The sequence below is a fragment of the Phodopus roborovskii genome, unplaced genomic scaffold (genome assembly GCF_943737965.1).
Source record: "Phodopus roborovskii unplaced genomic scaffold, PHOROB, whole genome shotgun sequence".
NCBI lineage: Eukaryota > Metazoa > Chordata > Mammalia > Rodentia > Cricetidae > Phodopus > Phodopus roborovskii.
In genome coordinates, this window is record NW_026126480.1 from 39,636,352 (window position 1) to 39,654,409 (window position 18,058).

The 18,058-nt window shown below is 39.5% G+C and overlaps 1 protein-coding gene across 1 annotated transcript in view; it reads left to right on the forward strand.

Moving 5' to 3' along the window:
* The window catches only part of Acadsb (acyl-CoA dehydrogenase short/branched chain), a 43,581-nt gene extending 26,977 nt beyond the window's left edge, over window positions 1-16,604 (forward strand). The window contains exons 4-11 of the mRNA XM_051193178.1: window positions 1,250-1,456; window positions 3,183-3,353; window positions 5,109-5,234; window positions 6,898-6,990; window positions 9,848-9,937; window positions 11,281-11,418; window positions 13,000-13,099; window positions 13,813-16,604. Coding sequence (XP_051049135.1) covers window positions 1,250-1,456; window positions 3,183-3,353; window positions 5,109-5,234; window positions 6,898-6,990; window positions 9,848-9,937; window positions 11,281-11,418; window positions 13,000-13,099; window positions 13,813-13,883 — 996 coding nt within the window. The 3' untranslated portion in view covers window positions 13,884-16,604. The remainder of the gene's footprint in view (window positions 1-1,249; window positions 1,457-3,182; window positions 3,354-5,108; window positions 5,235-6,897; window positions 6,991-9,847; window positions 9,938-11,280; window positions 11,419-12,999; window positions 13,100-13,812) is intronic.
* Window positions 16,605-18,058: the final 1,454 nt, after the last annotated feature.

Here is an 18,058-nt window from a genome sequence, read left to right on the forward strand (position 1 = left end):
CCCTCAGGCTTCTGTGGGGAGTCCTTTCACAGTCTCACAGCTTGAGAATTGCTCTCCTGAAGTAGCAATTCTTGTATTTAGGGCCTTGTGCACTCACCATCCACCTCAATAAACTCCTCTTTCAGTAGCTCACCTGCCTCCTAACCCTATAGTACAATGCTAGGCATCTGCCACATATTTCCAATTAAAGAGTACTAGTGACTTTTATAGAGAAGCAGTATTGCTAACAGTTGCTCACAATGGGAAAGCACTTTCAGTTCTCTCCCAGGGCAGTTTTTATCTTTTGTGGTTCTGCCTTCATGCCGGCTACATCACCAGCCTGAAACATATTGCCAAAGCCCTAACTCACCAGAGCTGTTTTAGGGGAGCCTAGAGAGAAAGAGAGCGCCACCACTTCTGCTATCAGATATGGGTCTTGAGCCACTTGTTTATGTCATGTTCCCTTCCTAAAATAAGGACAATTAAAGGTAGAGCAGTGCTTAGGACATTTCATGCCCCAGACTTAGGCATTGAGACCCAATTCGACCTATTGGGAAGCCTTGGCCAACATTTAGTCTTATATATCAGCATCTATGACTTGTTGGGTGTGTTACTCAAACACTAACAAATGTATGCTAACTGGCTTGGACTTGCTAAAGTGGCCCAAAATGGATGGTCATGTTAGTAGTTGTCTCTAGGGAAAAGGTCAAGTAGAAAGGCCTTCTTAGAAGACACTATCATGCTGACTAGAACTGTAGACATGTCCACTGAGAGATGGTTAGTTTCATGTCTTCACTTATTACATCAAATCAGTATACAGGGGCCTGAGTAGAAATACTGAAATATCTCATGTAGTTCTTCATAAGAGAAGCCATAAGATCATGTTTCAAGGCATTTTGTGTCTTTCTTTGTTATCCCAGGCCCAAAGCTGGGGCACATCTAACATAAATTTCATCCTTCTCATAAAAACAAAAAACAAGCAAAAAAAATAGTGTTTTTAATAGAGTATTGTTTATACACAATAGCTATATCAAATTAAAAATACATAAAATTTTAAAGTTCAGAATATATATATACATACACACCTATATACTACATACATACATATATACATATATAATGGGCTATGGCTGTAGCTTGCCTAGCATCAGGGGCTCTAGGTCATTTATGTGTTTACAATTTAGTTTTGAATTTTTACTTGCAAGGAGTTTCCCAGTGTAAACAGCTTTCCTCACCTGTCCCATCTTTCCTCCCTCTGTCATTGTTTTAGCTGATGGGCATTGGCATTGATGCAAAATATGGAGGAACAGGTGCTTCCTTCTTCTGCTCTATCATAGTGATAGAGGAGCTAGCCAAAGTGGATGCATCTGTGGCTCTCGTGTGTGACATCCAGAACACAGTAGTTAACAACCTGTTTGGAAAACTCGGTACAGAAGAACAGAAGGCTACCTATTTGCCTAAGCTGGCTACAGAAAAAGTGAGTTGAAATGACTTGTTGAAATGGATGGGATCAAAGTTTACAGTATTTGGGGGAGAAAAGTAACTGCAATATTGACTTCAATCATCCAAGGCCACAATCTAGCACCATCGATCAACCAAGCAATACTCAATACATTGCTGCTACCAGAGAAATACATTCTACCTCTCATTTGTCATGTGGAAATCTAGGAAACAATCATCAGCCAATTCCTTGTAGCCAGGCATGGCAGTGCATGCTTGTAATCCTAGGACTCAGAGGCTGAGGCAAGAGGACTACTCGTTTGAGGCCGCATTAGGCTACATAGCTATTTCCAGGCCAGCCTGGTATGTACAGTGAGAGCCTGTCTCAAAAGAAAAAAAGAAAAAAAAAAATCAACACATCTACCTCAGTTCATTTTCCCAGTCCCTTTGTCGAGATCACTTTTGTCTTAGGGTTTCTATTGCTGTGATGAAATACCATGCCCAAAAAACAAGTTGGGGAGTAAAGAGCTTATTTGGCTTACACTTTAGCATTGCTGTTATCACTGAGGGAAGTCAGGACAGAAACTCAGACAAGGCAGAATCCCAGAGGCAGGGGCTGATGCAGAGGCCGGGGCTGATGCAGAGGCCATGGAGGGAAGCTTCTTACTGGCTTGCTTCCCATGGCTTGCTCTTATGGAACCTAGAACCACCAGCCCAGTGATGGCAACTGACCTACCATGGGAAGGACCCTCCCCCATCAATCACTAATTGAGAAAATGCCTTACAGCTGGATTTCATGAAGGCATTTCCTCAGCTGAGGCTCCTTCCTCTCTGATGACTCTAGCTTGTGTCAAATTGTGTCAGCACAACATTCTACTAAAATTAAATAAGGTTAAGCATATGTTGTTTTGTTTTTCTCTGGCCTCAAACTTACAGTGGTCTTCCTGCATTATCTACCTGAGTTCTGAGGTGGCTAGTGGCTCTAAGCGTGCCTTGGGAAGTCTTAATGAAGACAAACTAAGAAATGCTACCCAGCAAGCATGTATTCCTAAATCCTTACTTTACCTTAGATTAATAGTAAGGGTGCTTTCAAAAAAATAATACTCACAATTCTATTTTGATAAATATAGACCTTTGTTTTTTCAAGACAGAGTTTCTCTGTAGCTTTGGAACCTATCCTGAAAGTCACTCCATAGATTAGGCTGGCCTCAGACTCACAGAGATCCTCCTGTCTCTGCCTCCTGAGTGCCAGGATTAAAGTTGTGTGCCACTACTGTCCAGCGACTTTTTTTTTAATATAGGGTCTTACTATGTAGTTTTGGCTGGTCTGGAACTTCGTATATAGGCCAGGCTGGCCTCAAACTCACAGAGATCTGGCTGCCTTTGCATTCTGAGTTCTGGGATTAAAGGCATGCCCCACCACGCCCAATCCAAATATAGATATTTTTATTTTTTTTGAAAAGCTAACTAAAGGTTGACTTCCAAATGTCCATTTTTAATGCTGAACATTGACAGTACACAACTTTAATTCCATTATTCAGGAGGCAAAGGCAGGTAGATCTCTTTGTTCAAGGCCAGACTGGTCTACAGAGCAAGTTCCTAAGACAGCCAGGGCTACACAGAGGAACCCTGTCTCAAAAACAAAACAAAGCAAAACAGTCACAAATGTCCACTTTATCCTATGACTTGTTATGCAAAGAATACATAAAAATTAATTTGGTTTTTTTGTTTGTTTGCTTGTTTGTTTCCCCTTGAGTATATAGTTAGGGAGCTTCTGCCTTTCTGAAGCTGGAGCTGGTAGCGATTCTTTTGCTTTGAAAACAAGAGCTGATAAAAATGGAAATGATTACATCATCAATGGGTCGAAGATGTGGATTAGCAATGCTGAACATGCAGATATCTTCCTGGTTTTTGCAAATGTAGACCCCACCTCTGTAAGTTTAAAGAAAAATTCCTTTCCTCCCTCTTCTCACCTTTTCTTTTCCTTCTTCCAGTCCCTTCTTAGGATAGGGCTTAAGTTCCTAGTTCTGTGAGAGTTGAATTGACCATTTTTTCACTCTTACTGATTTAAAATGACTGTTGTTGGCAAAGTTATTAATTACATATAAGGCCACTTGTTACTTCTCTCCTAATCTTTAATTGGGTAGAACTTTAACTTTTCTGTGCAATAATTAAGGATTTAAGTACTTGTAAAATACAGTTACTTTGAAGACTATTGAAGAATATTACTTTAAGAGTATTTTATTCAAGGTGGAAGAAAATCACACAGCAAAATGCTAAGTATGTATCATTTTTGTTTTCTGATTTGTTTAAGAATTTCTAATTTAAAACATGGTATACTTATGAACACGTACTCATTATAAAAATAATTTTAACACCCATTGTGGTTTCTGGAAAAGTACAAGAAGTAATAAGATTCTGTCCTCTCTGGGTAATCCTGGCTGTCCTAGAACTTGATATATGGACCAGGCTGGCCTTGAACTCACAGAGAGCTGTCTGCCTCAGCTTCCCAAGTGCTGAGGTACACTCAAAGGGTATACTACTATGCATGACATAAGGTTCTTGATTATTAACTAATGGTCTCCAATTATTCTGGTTTTGTAGTGCACATATTACAATTAAGAGTCCTTTACTATTTATTACTAAAGTCTATGTTAGCTTTCTTTTTTTTTTTTTTTTTTTTTTTTGTACATGATGTATTTGTGTAGATTTGTGTAGATGTGCATCTGTAAGGGAACCAGAAGTCAACTTCAAACACTGTTTTTCAGGAACTGGCCACCTTTGTTTTAAAGATTGATATTTTTAAACCGGGCAGTGGTGGCTCACGCCTTTAATCCCAGCAGTTGGGAGGCAGAGGCAGGTGGATCTCTGTGAGTTTGAGACCAGCCTGGTCTACTGAGTGAGTTCCAGGACAGACTCCAAAGCTACAGAAAAACACTGTCTCAAAAATAAAAATTGTTTTTAACTAAGTATTTGTGTAGGGGTATATACATATGGGCACAGGTGCCCATGGAGTCCAGAAGATGTCAGATCCACTGCAGTGGAGTTATAGGTGCTTGTCAGCCACCCTATATAATGCATGTTGAGTTCTCTGCAAGAGCAATATATCCTTTTAACTACTGGATCTTTTCTCCAGCCCCCTAACTCTTTTTGAGGCAAGGTCACTCACTAGGACCTGGGCCTCACTGATAAAGCTTGGCTGACTGGCCAGCAAGCCCCAGGGATTTACCTGTCTCTGTCTCCCTAACACGGGTATCACAAGCACATGCCCAGCTCTTTAACATGGGTACTTTAGGACCCAACATACATCCTCCTGTTTGCACAACAGTAATTTACCAGCTGAGCCATCTCTCCAGCCCTGTACTTTTCATTTTATTTTTAACTCCTTATATTTATTCATTTTAATTTTTTTTATGTATGATTGTTTTGCCTGTGTGTACATTTGTGAGCCTCATGCATGTCTGATGCTCATGAAAGCCAGAAGAGGGAGCTGGATCCCATGAATGAAGAGTTGCAGACAGTTGTGAGCCACATTGTGGGTTCTGGGAACCAAACTCTGGTCCTCTGGAATGGCAACAAGTACTCTTAACTGCTGAGCTATCTCTGCAACCCCTTAGTTTTCTTACTCTGAGTTCTATAAACAGGAATTGTAAAAGCCCAAATGATAATCACATTTGAAATCTTTGTAGGGATACCGAGGCATCACCTGCTTCTTAGTAGACCGAGATACAGAAGGTTTTCATATAGCGAAAAAGGAAAATAAGATGGGCATAAGAGCTTCTTCCACCTGCCAGTTAACATTTGAGAATGTCAAGGTAGGTATTCAAGAATATTCTAGACTATTCAATAAAAGACTGATGAGATATAAGCCTTACATAGAGCCATAGGAAATATACGAGGAAAATGTCAAAACAGCAGATGGTGTAAGTAGGCACAAAAGAGTCCTTGTCGGAACTGGTCAGCAATTAAGGCCCAAAGCGGAAACTTTTCTGTCCAGCCTCTGGCCTAGAGAATAAATGCCAGAAGTTAACTTCAATTACTATTGTCTTTGCAACTTGTCACTTCTGAAACATTTATACTTTATAAGCTTGGTACTTGTGAACCAAACTCTGCTGGGAGGAGTTCTGAGGTTGGTACACCAGTGGCCACAAGATGGGGATGTTGCTCAGTGAGAGTGGAAAGCATCTAGGCAGCACTCCACAGAACAAGATCTCCAGGATGCTGAAGCTGAGCTAGAGCCTGCCTTGGGCAGGGTGGGTCGTCACAGAGCCTCACTCCTTCCTTCTTCCTACTTTTCCTTTATCATCCTCTATTCCTCCCTGGTCTCACTCCTAACTAAAGCTAAGTATTTTCTATTGTTCCTAGTATTAATTATTAGGGATATTTTGCTTTATGTATATGAATGTTATTTTGTGTGTTCGCACTCATGCCCAAAAGCTCTGGGAGAGCAGAAGAGATTATAGGAACTAGAATTATAGACAAATCCTCTGAACCACTAACACATCTCTCTCCTTCAAGTATTATTTTTTTTGTATTTTAAAGAAATGTTATAGTTTGTTTATTCCTTCCTCCTCCTCTACTAGGCAAGAGAGTGTGCACACTCACACATGTGCACTCACAGAAACACACACACACATGAATGCATGCACGAGCCATACATATATGCACACACATGTACATATAACTCAAATCACAACCCTTAATATATATTATGTTATATCATGCATATATATGTATATATAGTTACTCTCTCCCCATGCTCTCTCTTGTCTCCTTCCTACTCACACACCTTGGTAGACTTTTCTAAAAGTGAATTGTCTCAACCAAAGAACAGTGTCTTACTCTTGCCTTTGAAAATACTTCATTTTTTTAAAGTTTCTAATAAATTATCTCAACACTATTAACATACAAGAATTGCAGATAAATTATAATACTTTTATGTTATTGACAAATTACATAAGATTCCCTTTTTCTAAATCAATTCATTCACTGATAGACTCAGGAGTATGTAATAAGAGTAACACAGACTTGGGAAGACAGTGAGGAGATACAGATGTCAGTGGGAAATCAAACTGTAGTTTGGGGGGTGGTTCTTAATTGTGTTGGATTTATTTATTTATTTATTTATTTATTTATTTATTTATTTATTTTCTGTGTGTGAATGTTTTGCCTTTGTGTGTGTGTACCTACCACATGGGTGCCTGGCACCTTCAGAAGTCACTGGAGGATGTCAGATCCCCTTAAACTGGATATAAGGATGGCTGTGAGCCATCATGTTGAGTGCTTGGAGTTGAACTCATGTCCTTTGGAGAAACAAGTGCTGAGCCATCTGTGTGGCTTCTCTAGTTGAAGTTTACTCAATAATGTGATGGAGTAATATAACAAAAGTCAAGGACATACATACACTCACGCATGTTTGTGTAGTTTATATGTTTATGTAAACCTACTTTAAAAGTAAGTATATGTTTGTATTTTCAGGTTCCAGAGACCAGTGTTTTGGGGAAAGTTGGACATGGTTATAAGTATGCCATAGGAAGTCTTAATGAAGGCAGAATAGGGATTGCTGCCCAGGTAAGTCACATCTTAGCTCTTTCACATTTTGAGCCAATTAAAATTAAAAAAAAAAATTACACTAAAAGCAATATCTGGAAGCTTGTGAACACAAGGTGGCACCCTGCCCTTGCATGAGGAAAAGGAATGAGTTCAGATTATTTCTCTTAAATTCTTCTTTGGGCAATGATGTGTCCAGAAGATCACACAGTGGCTTGGTGATAGCTGCTTTATGCTTTAAGTATTATCTATTGCCTAGACCAGTAACTTGCTAGTATATTGCATATTAAATATGACATTATTTTTCAGTTAACTTTTCAAAACCAACCTGAAGTTCATTCTTTTAGAAACTTTTCAAATTAAGAATAATTGTTCTATTGTATAAGGATATTATGTGAAGATCCATATATATGTGAGTGTGTGTATATATATACATATATATATTCTATTATGTAAGGTTACATATGTATGTATATACATACATATGTATATAACCCTAATCACAACCCTTAATATATATTATATTATACCTCTTAATATATGTATATATTATTCTGGTTACTCTCTCCCCACACTCTCTTATCTCCTTCCAATCCCTGGCAACATTCATCCTACCAGATTCAGGGTTCATAACTACTGGTTTTGTTTAGTGATCAATTTCCAGGGCCATCTATGTGAGCATTGGGTTGGGGCTATGCATTGGAGCCTAGTGGAGTCACAAGGGTGTACACAACTGAAGGCAATGACTCACCCCCACCAAAACTCTGTCAGTAGCAGGTAGTTTAACAGTGAGAGTCGGGGCCCCCTAAGCTCTTCCTGAACTCATCAATAGTCAGATTTGTATTCAGTTTTAATCCATCACTAAGATTACCAATTTACAGCTTTTAGCATTTGATATAAATTACATCTGCTAACTGTTAAAATAGGTGAATATGGAATTATTATTACTCTATGTTTTTATGCTCTTCTTAACTTCATTAACAAACTTGTTCATTTTGGGGGAGAGTTTGCTGAGGATTGAATTTAGGATCCCAAACATGCTAACCATCTGCTGTACCTCTAAACTATACCCTCACCCTGATGTACTATTCTTGGATCAAGATTCAACTCCGCTTTCTAACAAACCTAGGAAGACCACTGGCATACCTGTGCTTTTAAAGGTTTTCTTGTTATGTAACTTTATCAGAAAGAGCATTAAAGCTCCAGTGTGGGACCTCATGGTTTCTAGACATATACATAATATTGATGTTCTGGTCATGAAGTTCATGACATGGGCTTTACTCCAATTACTCTATAATATCCTATAACTCAGTGAAATGTTAAGAGCAGCTATATAATGTGTCTCAGTGGGTGCTTGTGGAGGAAAAGGTATGTGTAACAGTGACCTAGAGTCACTGTCCCTCAAAACCCTGTAGTAGCAGAGACTTTATTTCTTTACTATTTAAAAAGGAAACATTTTTCCAAGATAGAAGTGCTTGCTTTTGTTCACAGTTGGTAATTTTGGTGTTTAAGCCAGTGGTATTGGTCCATGCCTGTGATCCTAGTTCTCACAAGGTTTGAGGCAGAAGGGTTGAGAACTTGAGGATAGATGTGGCATTTTCAAGGCCAGCCTGGGTACATAACAAAACCTATTTTAAAACACAAAATCAGGGCTGGAGGGATAACTCAGCAGTCAAGAGCACTGGCTGCTCTTCTAGAGACCCCAGATTTGATCTCCAACATCCACATAATGGCTCACAGCTAGCTGTAATTTCAGCCCCAGGGAACCCAGTGCTCTCTTCTGGCCTCTGAAGGTTCTGCATGCACACAATGCACAGACAAAGGCGCAGAAAAAACACATTAAAAGATAATGAAAAAAATATTTAAAAATCGAAATCAATCTTCACATTGATAGACATGCTGGAAAATGACATTATCTATAACCACAAAAAGCTTGCTGCCTCATATTAATTTGGGATTTGTGGGGGCGTTGCCCCCTTAATTTTAGATATGATCTTCTCTTCTCCAGAGAATACTAAATAAAGACTAAAAGAAAATGTGAATGAACACTAATGAAATATTGATGTTTGTAGGCATTTCCCCCCAAAGCTTTAAGTATTGATTTCTTTTTTTTTTTTAAACCTACATAGTTTGACATAATTAGATAGTGATTTACTAGCTACCTAATGTTGAAGTTTAGAAACCATTTTTAAGCTTGGATCGTTCAATAGATACGGAAATTGGTCAGCAATGAGACAGTTCAGCTAAAATTGTTACACCATCCTGACTTGTTCTTCAAGGGCGTAAATTAACACTTTTACCAGATTCTTTTATCAGTTGTCTGAACCCCAGTTAAGTCACCCGCAGAGCTTTTAGAAATGCTGATATTTTGGCACACTCCCTCATCCCCCTTTCTCCTACTCAGTCCACACCCTAGGTTTTCCTCTCTGAACTTAAAGCAAAACAAAACCAAAGAAAAGAAGTGACTTAACCACATTTGGCTCGCAGGACAGGAGAAACAGTCTGCAGTCTAGAGTCTTGGTTTAGTTCTGGTCTTAGCTCCTAGAGCTCACTTTATACCTGGAGAATCGTAGAGAGGACTTCAGAGCGACATTCTGTCTATATCAACATAGCTGTAGCCAAGATTTGCCTCTGTGCTAGAATTAAATACACTCACTCCTCCATATATGAAACCAGCCCATACTGATGCAGATGTCCAGGTACAATGGGTAATATGTAGTGAATACCCAGCACACCCCTCTCTTCATTCCCCTTCCTGCCTTCCCCAGTGCTTCAGTCTCCCTCCAAAGGAATTGCAACTTGGGAAACTAAAGGCATAAACTTGTATCAAAACACATTTTGATCTTTTGGCTTTTCTCTCCCTCTCTTTTTTTAACAGATGCTAGGACTGGCCCAAGGATGTTTTGACTACACCATTCCATACATTAAAGAAAGGATACAGTTTGGCAAACGAATATTCGATTTTCAGGTGTATAGAATTAAATTCTTTCTGTTGTCTTGAACTTTTCCCTCTTCCTATTGAAAGCCATGGAGGGGGTTCCCCAAGGATGTTTAGTTGGGAGGAGAAATAGGTCTCATGGCATACACTGGTGGCCCCCTTAATCTTTTCCAAGGGCAGAACCATGATCTTTGAGGCAGCTGTTGTATGTTTGGGTTGCCAGGGTGAGCACTGGGGAGCTGTCCACTCACCACCTCAGAAGTCCACCGTCTCCTGAGATCACACCCTGACCCTTCCAAGTACAGGCTCATATGACTTTATCTGAAATGCCTGGCTCTAGAAATGTTTCAGGCTTCAGGTGCCTTCAGAGTCTGGGACATTTTTGTGGACATTGTAAGATATCATAGGGATTCGAGGCAAATCTAAACAAAATTCATTCATATCCCATATATGCCCCATACGTAGCTTTGAGGTAATTTTATGCAATGCTTTTAATGATTTTATATATGAAACAAAATACCATGGGTTGAACTTCTACTTGTGGCGCATCCTAATACGCCAAAGGTTTGAGATTTTGGAGCATATTGGATTTCAGGTTTTCAGATGGATTTCTGCGTGTAGGCAAAGCAGAGAATTTGATTCCCAAATTAATTTTCCTCAATACAAAGATGTCATGGTAAGCTGGAGGTGTGCCTTGATGGAGGTGTGCCCGCCTAGCATGTAGCAGAAGGCCTGAAGTTCAACGCCTATAGCACAGAAAGAGATGGCAGGAGTGGAAAGACATGTCATAGTCTCTGTCTTCACAGTGTCGGGACTAAGGGTGCAAGCAAACACAGGCTGGCACTACTGTTTATTCTTGGACATGGGAATAGACTCACATCAATATGATTAGTCCAAGGAAGAAAACTGGTGTGTCAAATATTCTTTCAGGGCTCTATAGCTAACAACTAAATGTGTTGTGGCCATGTTCAGAAATCAAAATTGTCTTAATGCAATCAAGCAAAGAACACTTGAGAGTTTTGCTCTATTAGGACTTAGTAGAAGCTCAATTTTTACCATGAACAGTTAAAAGTAATTATTAAATATATGAGAATCGAGGTTTCAAAACCTAACTATATGATGACATTATTTAAAACCTTGCCAAACTGTGAAGGATTGCACGAGCTTTGGAATTTTTCAAAACAGATTCAACAGTAAGACCTACCGTGTATTATTTAACTTTAGATTGCAGGTTTAAGATATTTAAAAGGAATGTATTTGGATTTATTTGGGAGTGTGTTTTGAGTCTGTGAACATCGTGTATCTTGCTTGCAGTTAGAAGCAAGCTGAGCATTGCGAACTGTCATTTTCTAACATGGGTCTGAATGTTACAGGGGCTCCAACACCAAGTGGCTCAAGTGGCCACCCAACTGGAAGCCGCACGGTTACTAACGTACAACGCTGCTAGGCTTGTAGAAGCCGGAAGGCCATTTATTAAAGAAGCATCTATGGCCAAATATTATGCATCAGAGGTAAAAATAGAAGGAGTTATTCAGTCTCTTTTTTTTTTTTTTAAATATATGAGCTTATTAGTCTTTCGCTTGGGAATATTGATTGAGCTTAGGTTATCCTGCAATCTTCCAAGAAAGAAAATGTTCACTTTTCACTTCCTGCAGTAGAAGTGTGGAAGGATAAAACTGCTGGGGAAAGATGTATTAGTTCTGTAGTGTCTCCGTGTTTTTATGAATGGCCAGTTCAGTTTGAAACACACCACCCCAAATACATAGAGGCCTCCTCTGAGTGATGGCCTCAGGTCCATGGTTTCAAGTTGGAGTAAAGATGTGTAAAGTAAATGCTGTGGAAGATGTGTTCATGGCAGGACCATAGGAGATTTAAAGCATCAAGAAAAGATGATTGGCATGTGTGATACTCAGACATATCCATTTTCTGTGTACACATGAAATGATGACAAGAGAGTCAACCCACATCATGGGCCAGGTCTCTCCCAGTCTTAACACTGAGTCAAGATTTAAGAGTATCCAATCTTTGGACATTCTTATCTCTAGATGTATTGGGTTGCTTTCATAGCTTTCCTGTGTTCATACAGCCCATGGGCAACAGGTTGGATATGCTGACAGATGTTCATTTAACCCTTGCAACTCCTAAAATGAGACACTGCCACGAACTGGAGTCAAGATGAGAGGGAAAAAGAAACTGGAACGGCAGGCTGGCCTTGGAGGGGGATGATCAGTTTGACTATTTTAATGGTGTCTCAAGGATATCCAGAGATAGCTTAACCGACAGACAGACAGACGCACACACACACACACACACACACACACACACACACACACACACACACTCCCCCTTCTCAATATCTCTCTCTCCCTCCCTTTCTCTTTCCCTTCTTCCTTCTCCCAGCCCTCTTTCTGGATCTCTCTCTCTCCGCCACCTATCCAGGCTCCATCATTTCTTAACCTAACTCCTGGGTCACCCAGCTGCTCTTATGGTCCATGTTGCTGTCCCTAGTCCAATCTTACTGTGGTTTTGATGTCCATGATGTCACTTTGAACTTTTCAGTGACTTCTCACAATAAATGGAACAATATTCATGCTAATTTCTCACAATGCTTTCCCTAGAGCCCTTGTATATGTTCTTCCTCAACTTGTAATGTCCCTAACTGGTGGTGTAGGTCTCAGCCAAGCTGTTTCCTCAGCTCACCATCTAAATCCCAACAGTTTTCCTGACAAGCACTTCTCTCTGCAGCTTGCAAATTTCTATGCCAATTGGTTTAATGTCTGTCTTTAAATGAACACAAGGACTGGATTGTCTCTCAATGTATATTTGCTAGCAAATGATGCCTGGTGCTAAGCATGTGCATATGCCCAAGTCTGATTTCTTTTTCAAAAACAAAAACAAATAAACAAACAACAAAAAAAAATGTTCTGTGAATTAGCAGTGCATTTTAGAGCTATGGCGTGGAGACTTTCAAAATAACTGTAGCCCTTCCAGTTGCTTACAGTGAATCTGAGCTCCAGAAACTGTCACTCACAGGCTCATCATGCACAAGTTTGCAGACTTCCAGTCTGTAATTTGCTAGTTGCCTTTGGTAGGTTGCTGGATTGACGACGAGTAAGTGCATTGAGTGGATGGGAGGAGCCGGCTACATCAAAGATTACCCTGTGGAAAAATTCTTCCGAGACGCAAAGATTGGTAAGTAGACTTTTGATGGCTTATTTTGTTTTGTTTTATTTGCCACTGTGGGTGTTTGGGCTCTAGTATTTGTCAAATTTGTATTACTAGTACTTAGGTAAACGCTATTTTAATCTCCACGGTATGTTTATTGACTTTTTCTGTGGCTGGATTTCCTCCTTCTTGGTCCTATCAGAAAAAAAGGAAATTATATTTCTAAAACCACCAAACTGACTTTTAAAATGCCCCAATAGACCTTTTAAGAAATCTGCGACGAAAGCCACTATCTTCATTTTTCTGGTGCAAAAATTGTTAGTGTTTGCCATTCCTGTAGTCTAATAGTGTGCTCTTTGAAGGTTGCTTCTAATTTCAGAAGGCAGCTGCCTCATCATGCCTGAGTGCTCCAATAGTGTTCCAGGGCTCTAGTCAGTGCTCCCCCAACAGTGAGGAGAGTTAACTAGGAACTCTGAAGGCTGCCAGGTTCTCAGAGGCAGCAGGGCTTATCCAGCAGGGCTTATTTAGGTCTGAGACCTAAATCCTCCACAGTTCAAAGCTGATTCTAGTACTCTACAGATCGAATGGAAAATTGCTATCTTAGTCAGAATGACTTTAGACACTGAATCCTGTTACTTAGATCAAATGCAGGGCTGATGTCATTAGCACTGATATCTTACATGGCCCTTTTTAGCTGTGGGTGAACTAATTGTCCTTTTCCCCCCTCTCTTTTGTTTAAGGTACAATATATGAAGGAACATCCAACATCCAGCTGAACACCATTGCAAAGCACATCGACGCAGAATTCTGATGCCTGTGGGGTCGGGCCCCTGTCTGGTGACACAGGCATACCACTTCCAACTGTAGTGCCTTGTTAAGTGGGGCCTGCAGAGCATTGCAGTGTTCTGTTTGAAGCCCCTTGTCCTTTTCTCTGTCCAGTCTACTCTAAAACTCTTTTGAAGCTTCTGTACACATTTATATTTCTTATCCTAGTTTCTGAGTATACACAAGTTTCACTGTGCCAGCATCCCGGAAGATGAAAACATTTGAAGGAACGGTACTGCTGACGGAAATAGTCACTTTATATTCCTACTAAATCTTTGTACTGCAGTTTGAATCAGAGGAACGTTTGTTACAGTCGGCAATTTTTATTCAATACTTTATAGATTCAGTGTTAAGTTGCTAAACAAGGTAGAAACTGATAAAATTTATTTGGAAAATCGAGGACTCCTAGTCCTAATATCAAAGAAATAGTAGAAAATACAGATGTAACTTATAGGCCATATAATTGGTAACAACAAAAGCCTAAAATATTATTTTTACCACCAAATGTTTGGCTGCTATAATTGACCTGTATGAAAGATGCATTACATGATAGCTTTAGCAGGACATTTAAAAACATGTCCCTGTATTAGTTTTCAACTATAAAGTTTAAATAATGTGGCTTAATCATCTGAAAATATTCAGTTATAATATTCATTAGATCATGCACTATTTTTTAGTACTGCACTTTAATTATTTTTCAAATTTTCAAATTTGGTTATTGGACTTTATCCTAAATAGTAATTAATTGAGAAATTTGATTTTTGTTTTAGTAATTCTCAAGAGAAATATTTTATCCCTATAAGGAAATAATATCACAATTTCATAAGGAATGGAGAACAGGAGACTAGTCTGAAAAGGTATATCTATTATAGATATATGTAATCATTTATATAGTATATTAAATAATTTTTATTGTGAAGACATCTATGTTTTACAATGCAAATGGCAAACAGGCAAAATCTAGTCAGATATCCAGCTGGTGAAACCACTGATCAGTATTAGGACTTTTTTTAGTCAGGAGAGGACCACCTCCAGTTGCAGAGCCTGAGTCCTCTGGAGAGAGAAGTGGACAGTAGACAAATAAGTTTCACATTTCCTGAGGAAACACCACATTAGACATGAAAAAATGCCCCAAGGCTCATGCAGTTGCTGAAAATGTATCATTGCTGCTAAATAGAAAGTATTTTAGTGCTTAATAGAAAGTATTTTAGTGCTTTTGCACAAGGATAATGTTTATTAAGAAAACTTGATGTTTTCTAAGTAATTTTGCTTTGCAGTCATGTTCATTGAGCTGAATTAATTTCCACAATGCAAATTATAGTTAAATATGCGAGGTTGGGTAAATACAATTGAGATAGGAATTACATTAAAACAGTAGAAAGAAACAGGACAAATTTAGACCTTGAATCCAAAGAGATAAAGTCTACTTGACTTTCAAATGGGAAAATGATGAAAACCCCTCAGCCAGTGTTTCAGAACATAAAGACAGATGGGTCTGATAAGAGAAGCAAGGGGTGGATCCAGTGCCCTAACGGAGCTCAGACAACTTTAATTTCTGTGATTGTGTGAAAGAGGTGTGGACTTACAGACAATACAGCCGGAGTCAGTATGAGGGAACAGAGTCCTACCTTCTCTAGAATGAGAAACACATGCAAGTGTGATAAATGCCGTGTTCTAACTCACTGCACCGGAGACACTCACTCTATACATACATGGACTTTAAATGTGTCCACAGAGTTCTAATTCTGTTTATATGCTTTGCGTATTTCACAAAGAGTAGTTAATATGAATTAATTATTAACATAATTACCAATCGAGCTTGTCTTCTTCTGTGAGCCCTTGTATCGTTTCACCAAAGAGGATGTTTTGGGGTCTACTCATATTTCTTCCATTATGTTTATTTTTTCTGGTTTCTGTGACTTTGTAATCTGTTATAAAACTATGTGCTTTGAATTTGTATCTGGTTGGAACCTAAAGCTGTTTGTTAATTTGTAGAATGAGAGCACATGGGGCACAGGAGCTGAAGAACTGACCTGTGTATACAGGTGGGACTGGTTTGCACAGTTAGGGCTCTCACTTAATCACCTGAGAATCAGTTAAGGAATCAATGCCAATGACTTGATAATGGTGGAACTTTAAACCTAGAAAGACCGCAGACAACCATAAAGGTAGCTCTGTCAATTTAAAAGTGAAGGACCCTTAATCGAGGTTGCGTTCTGAGATCATCCATCCAAGGACAAAGACAAGAATTCAGAGAGACTGACTCAGATGGAGTGTTCTTCCCCTTGCCAAACACAGTCGTTGTCCAGCAGACCTTGGATTTTGTTGTTGATTTATCTCAAGTTAACTGATAAAGGATGAACATTTCAGTGATGTTGTGATTGATCAGTCACTTGCCAAAGTCTCTTGGCCTGAACGATGATGTCAGATCGGAAGATGGCTGTGTGAGATGGTTAGGCATCACTGTGATACTGGTTTTTTGTTTTTTTGTTTGTTTGTTTGTTTGTTTGTTTTGTTTTGTTTTTAAGAAATACCCTACAGGGTATTTATGCTGATCTACCATAAAATGAAAGCTCCATTTTAACGGTATGTATCAGATTATGTTCGTTGTTACAAAATCAGTGTTCTATGGGGCAATGAAAAGATAAAGCACTAAATTAAGTGGAGATTCTTGCTGCTAAAATAAAGTGCCATTGTCACACACACAGATGAAGAACAGGTGTAGTCTTCCTGAAAGGAAGGCACAACGCCTGTGTCCACCATGCCAATAACTCTCTTCTCACGTAAGCTACTTTTGTCCCCTTCCAGAGGAGAGGTCTTGTAACATAAAACAAATTTAAATTCATGACGATAGAAACAGTTTCCCCCAGCAGCTCTCACATAGAGAGGCCACTGCTTTTGGGCACACCCTCCTGGCATAGATACTGGACAGTGGATGCACATGTATGCCTGTGTGTTAAAGAAGTACTTGTGTAAATTTATACTACTGCACTCTTTACTTGGGGACACACCACAGTGCCGAGCAATAGGAGATTTCAGCTTGTGTGTTCCTTATTTCTGCATCAGTTTTAAAATCTAGGCACTGGTGAAATTTCTGCACTCAGAAATGTGTTTTTGTGGTTACTACATCCAAGGTATGGGGTACCTTTACAAACTACCATCACAAAGATAAATAGTCCCTTATTTAAAGGTGTGCCCATCTCAGTACCCCTTTTCTGTTTTCATTAATGTATATTCACAAAAATATTGAGCAGAAAATTGCCAATTTCAGCCCTATGAAGAAGGAGTTCATTGAAATGATAGCAAGCCCTTTACTGTATCCCAACTGTCATTGTACGGCCTCTTTTTTTTTTTTTTTTTTTTTTTTGAGGTGGGGTCGTGGCCCTGGCTGTCCTGGAACTCACTATGTAGGCCAGGCTGGCCTTGAGAACTCACAGAGATTCCACTTTGCCTCTGTCTCCCAAGTGTTGGGATTAAAGGAGTACATCACCATGCCCAGCTCCATTCTAGTTTTGACACCTGCTAACAGCAATCCATGAGGTGGCTGCTCTTCTATCTTATACTGATATGGAGACTAACACAGAGGGTTTAAATAGGGTGTGCGTTGGTTCATGACCATAGCAAGATTTGTGGGGAGCCTGGCTGCTGAACACTCTCCTATTTGCATTCCTTGAGTCATTAAGACTGTTCATCTTTAGTGACTTCCCAGTAAAATGCTACTACTAACTGGTCCTTTCTTGCCTAATCATTCTTCAGAGAAGAGGCTCAAATCTTTTCAAGCTAAGAACAAAGCCTGCAGAGTTAGGTTAAGTAAGTGTGGTTGAAAGGGTGGGTGTGGAAGACAATGAGAAAGACCTGGGTGTGTGGCTGAACAGTAGCACTTGCTTAGCACATATGAGATATTGGGTAAACAGGGTGACAGGAAGTTGGCAGTTAGAAAAGCGAAGGTTCCGAAAAGGACATGAGGAAATGTCAAAGTGTCATCTCCTGGGTTTGGTACAAATAGACTATGTGCCATGTTTGACTCTTAAACTGGAAGTCCTTTTTAAGGGAGACAGTCACCAAGAACTAGCCTAGGCTCTGCTAAGAGGGCATGATAGAAAGCCGAGTGCTAATTACAGGGTGTTTGAATTGTAGCCATCTGTATAGATAGCTCACAAT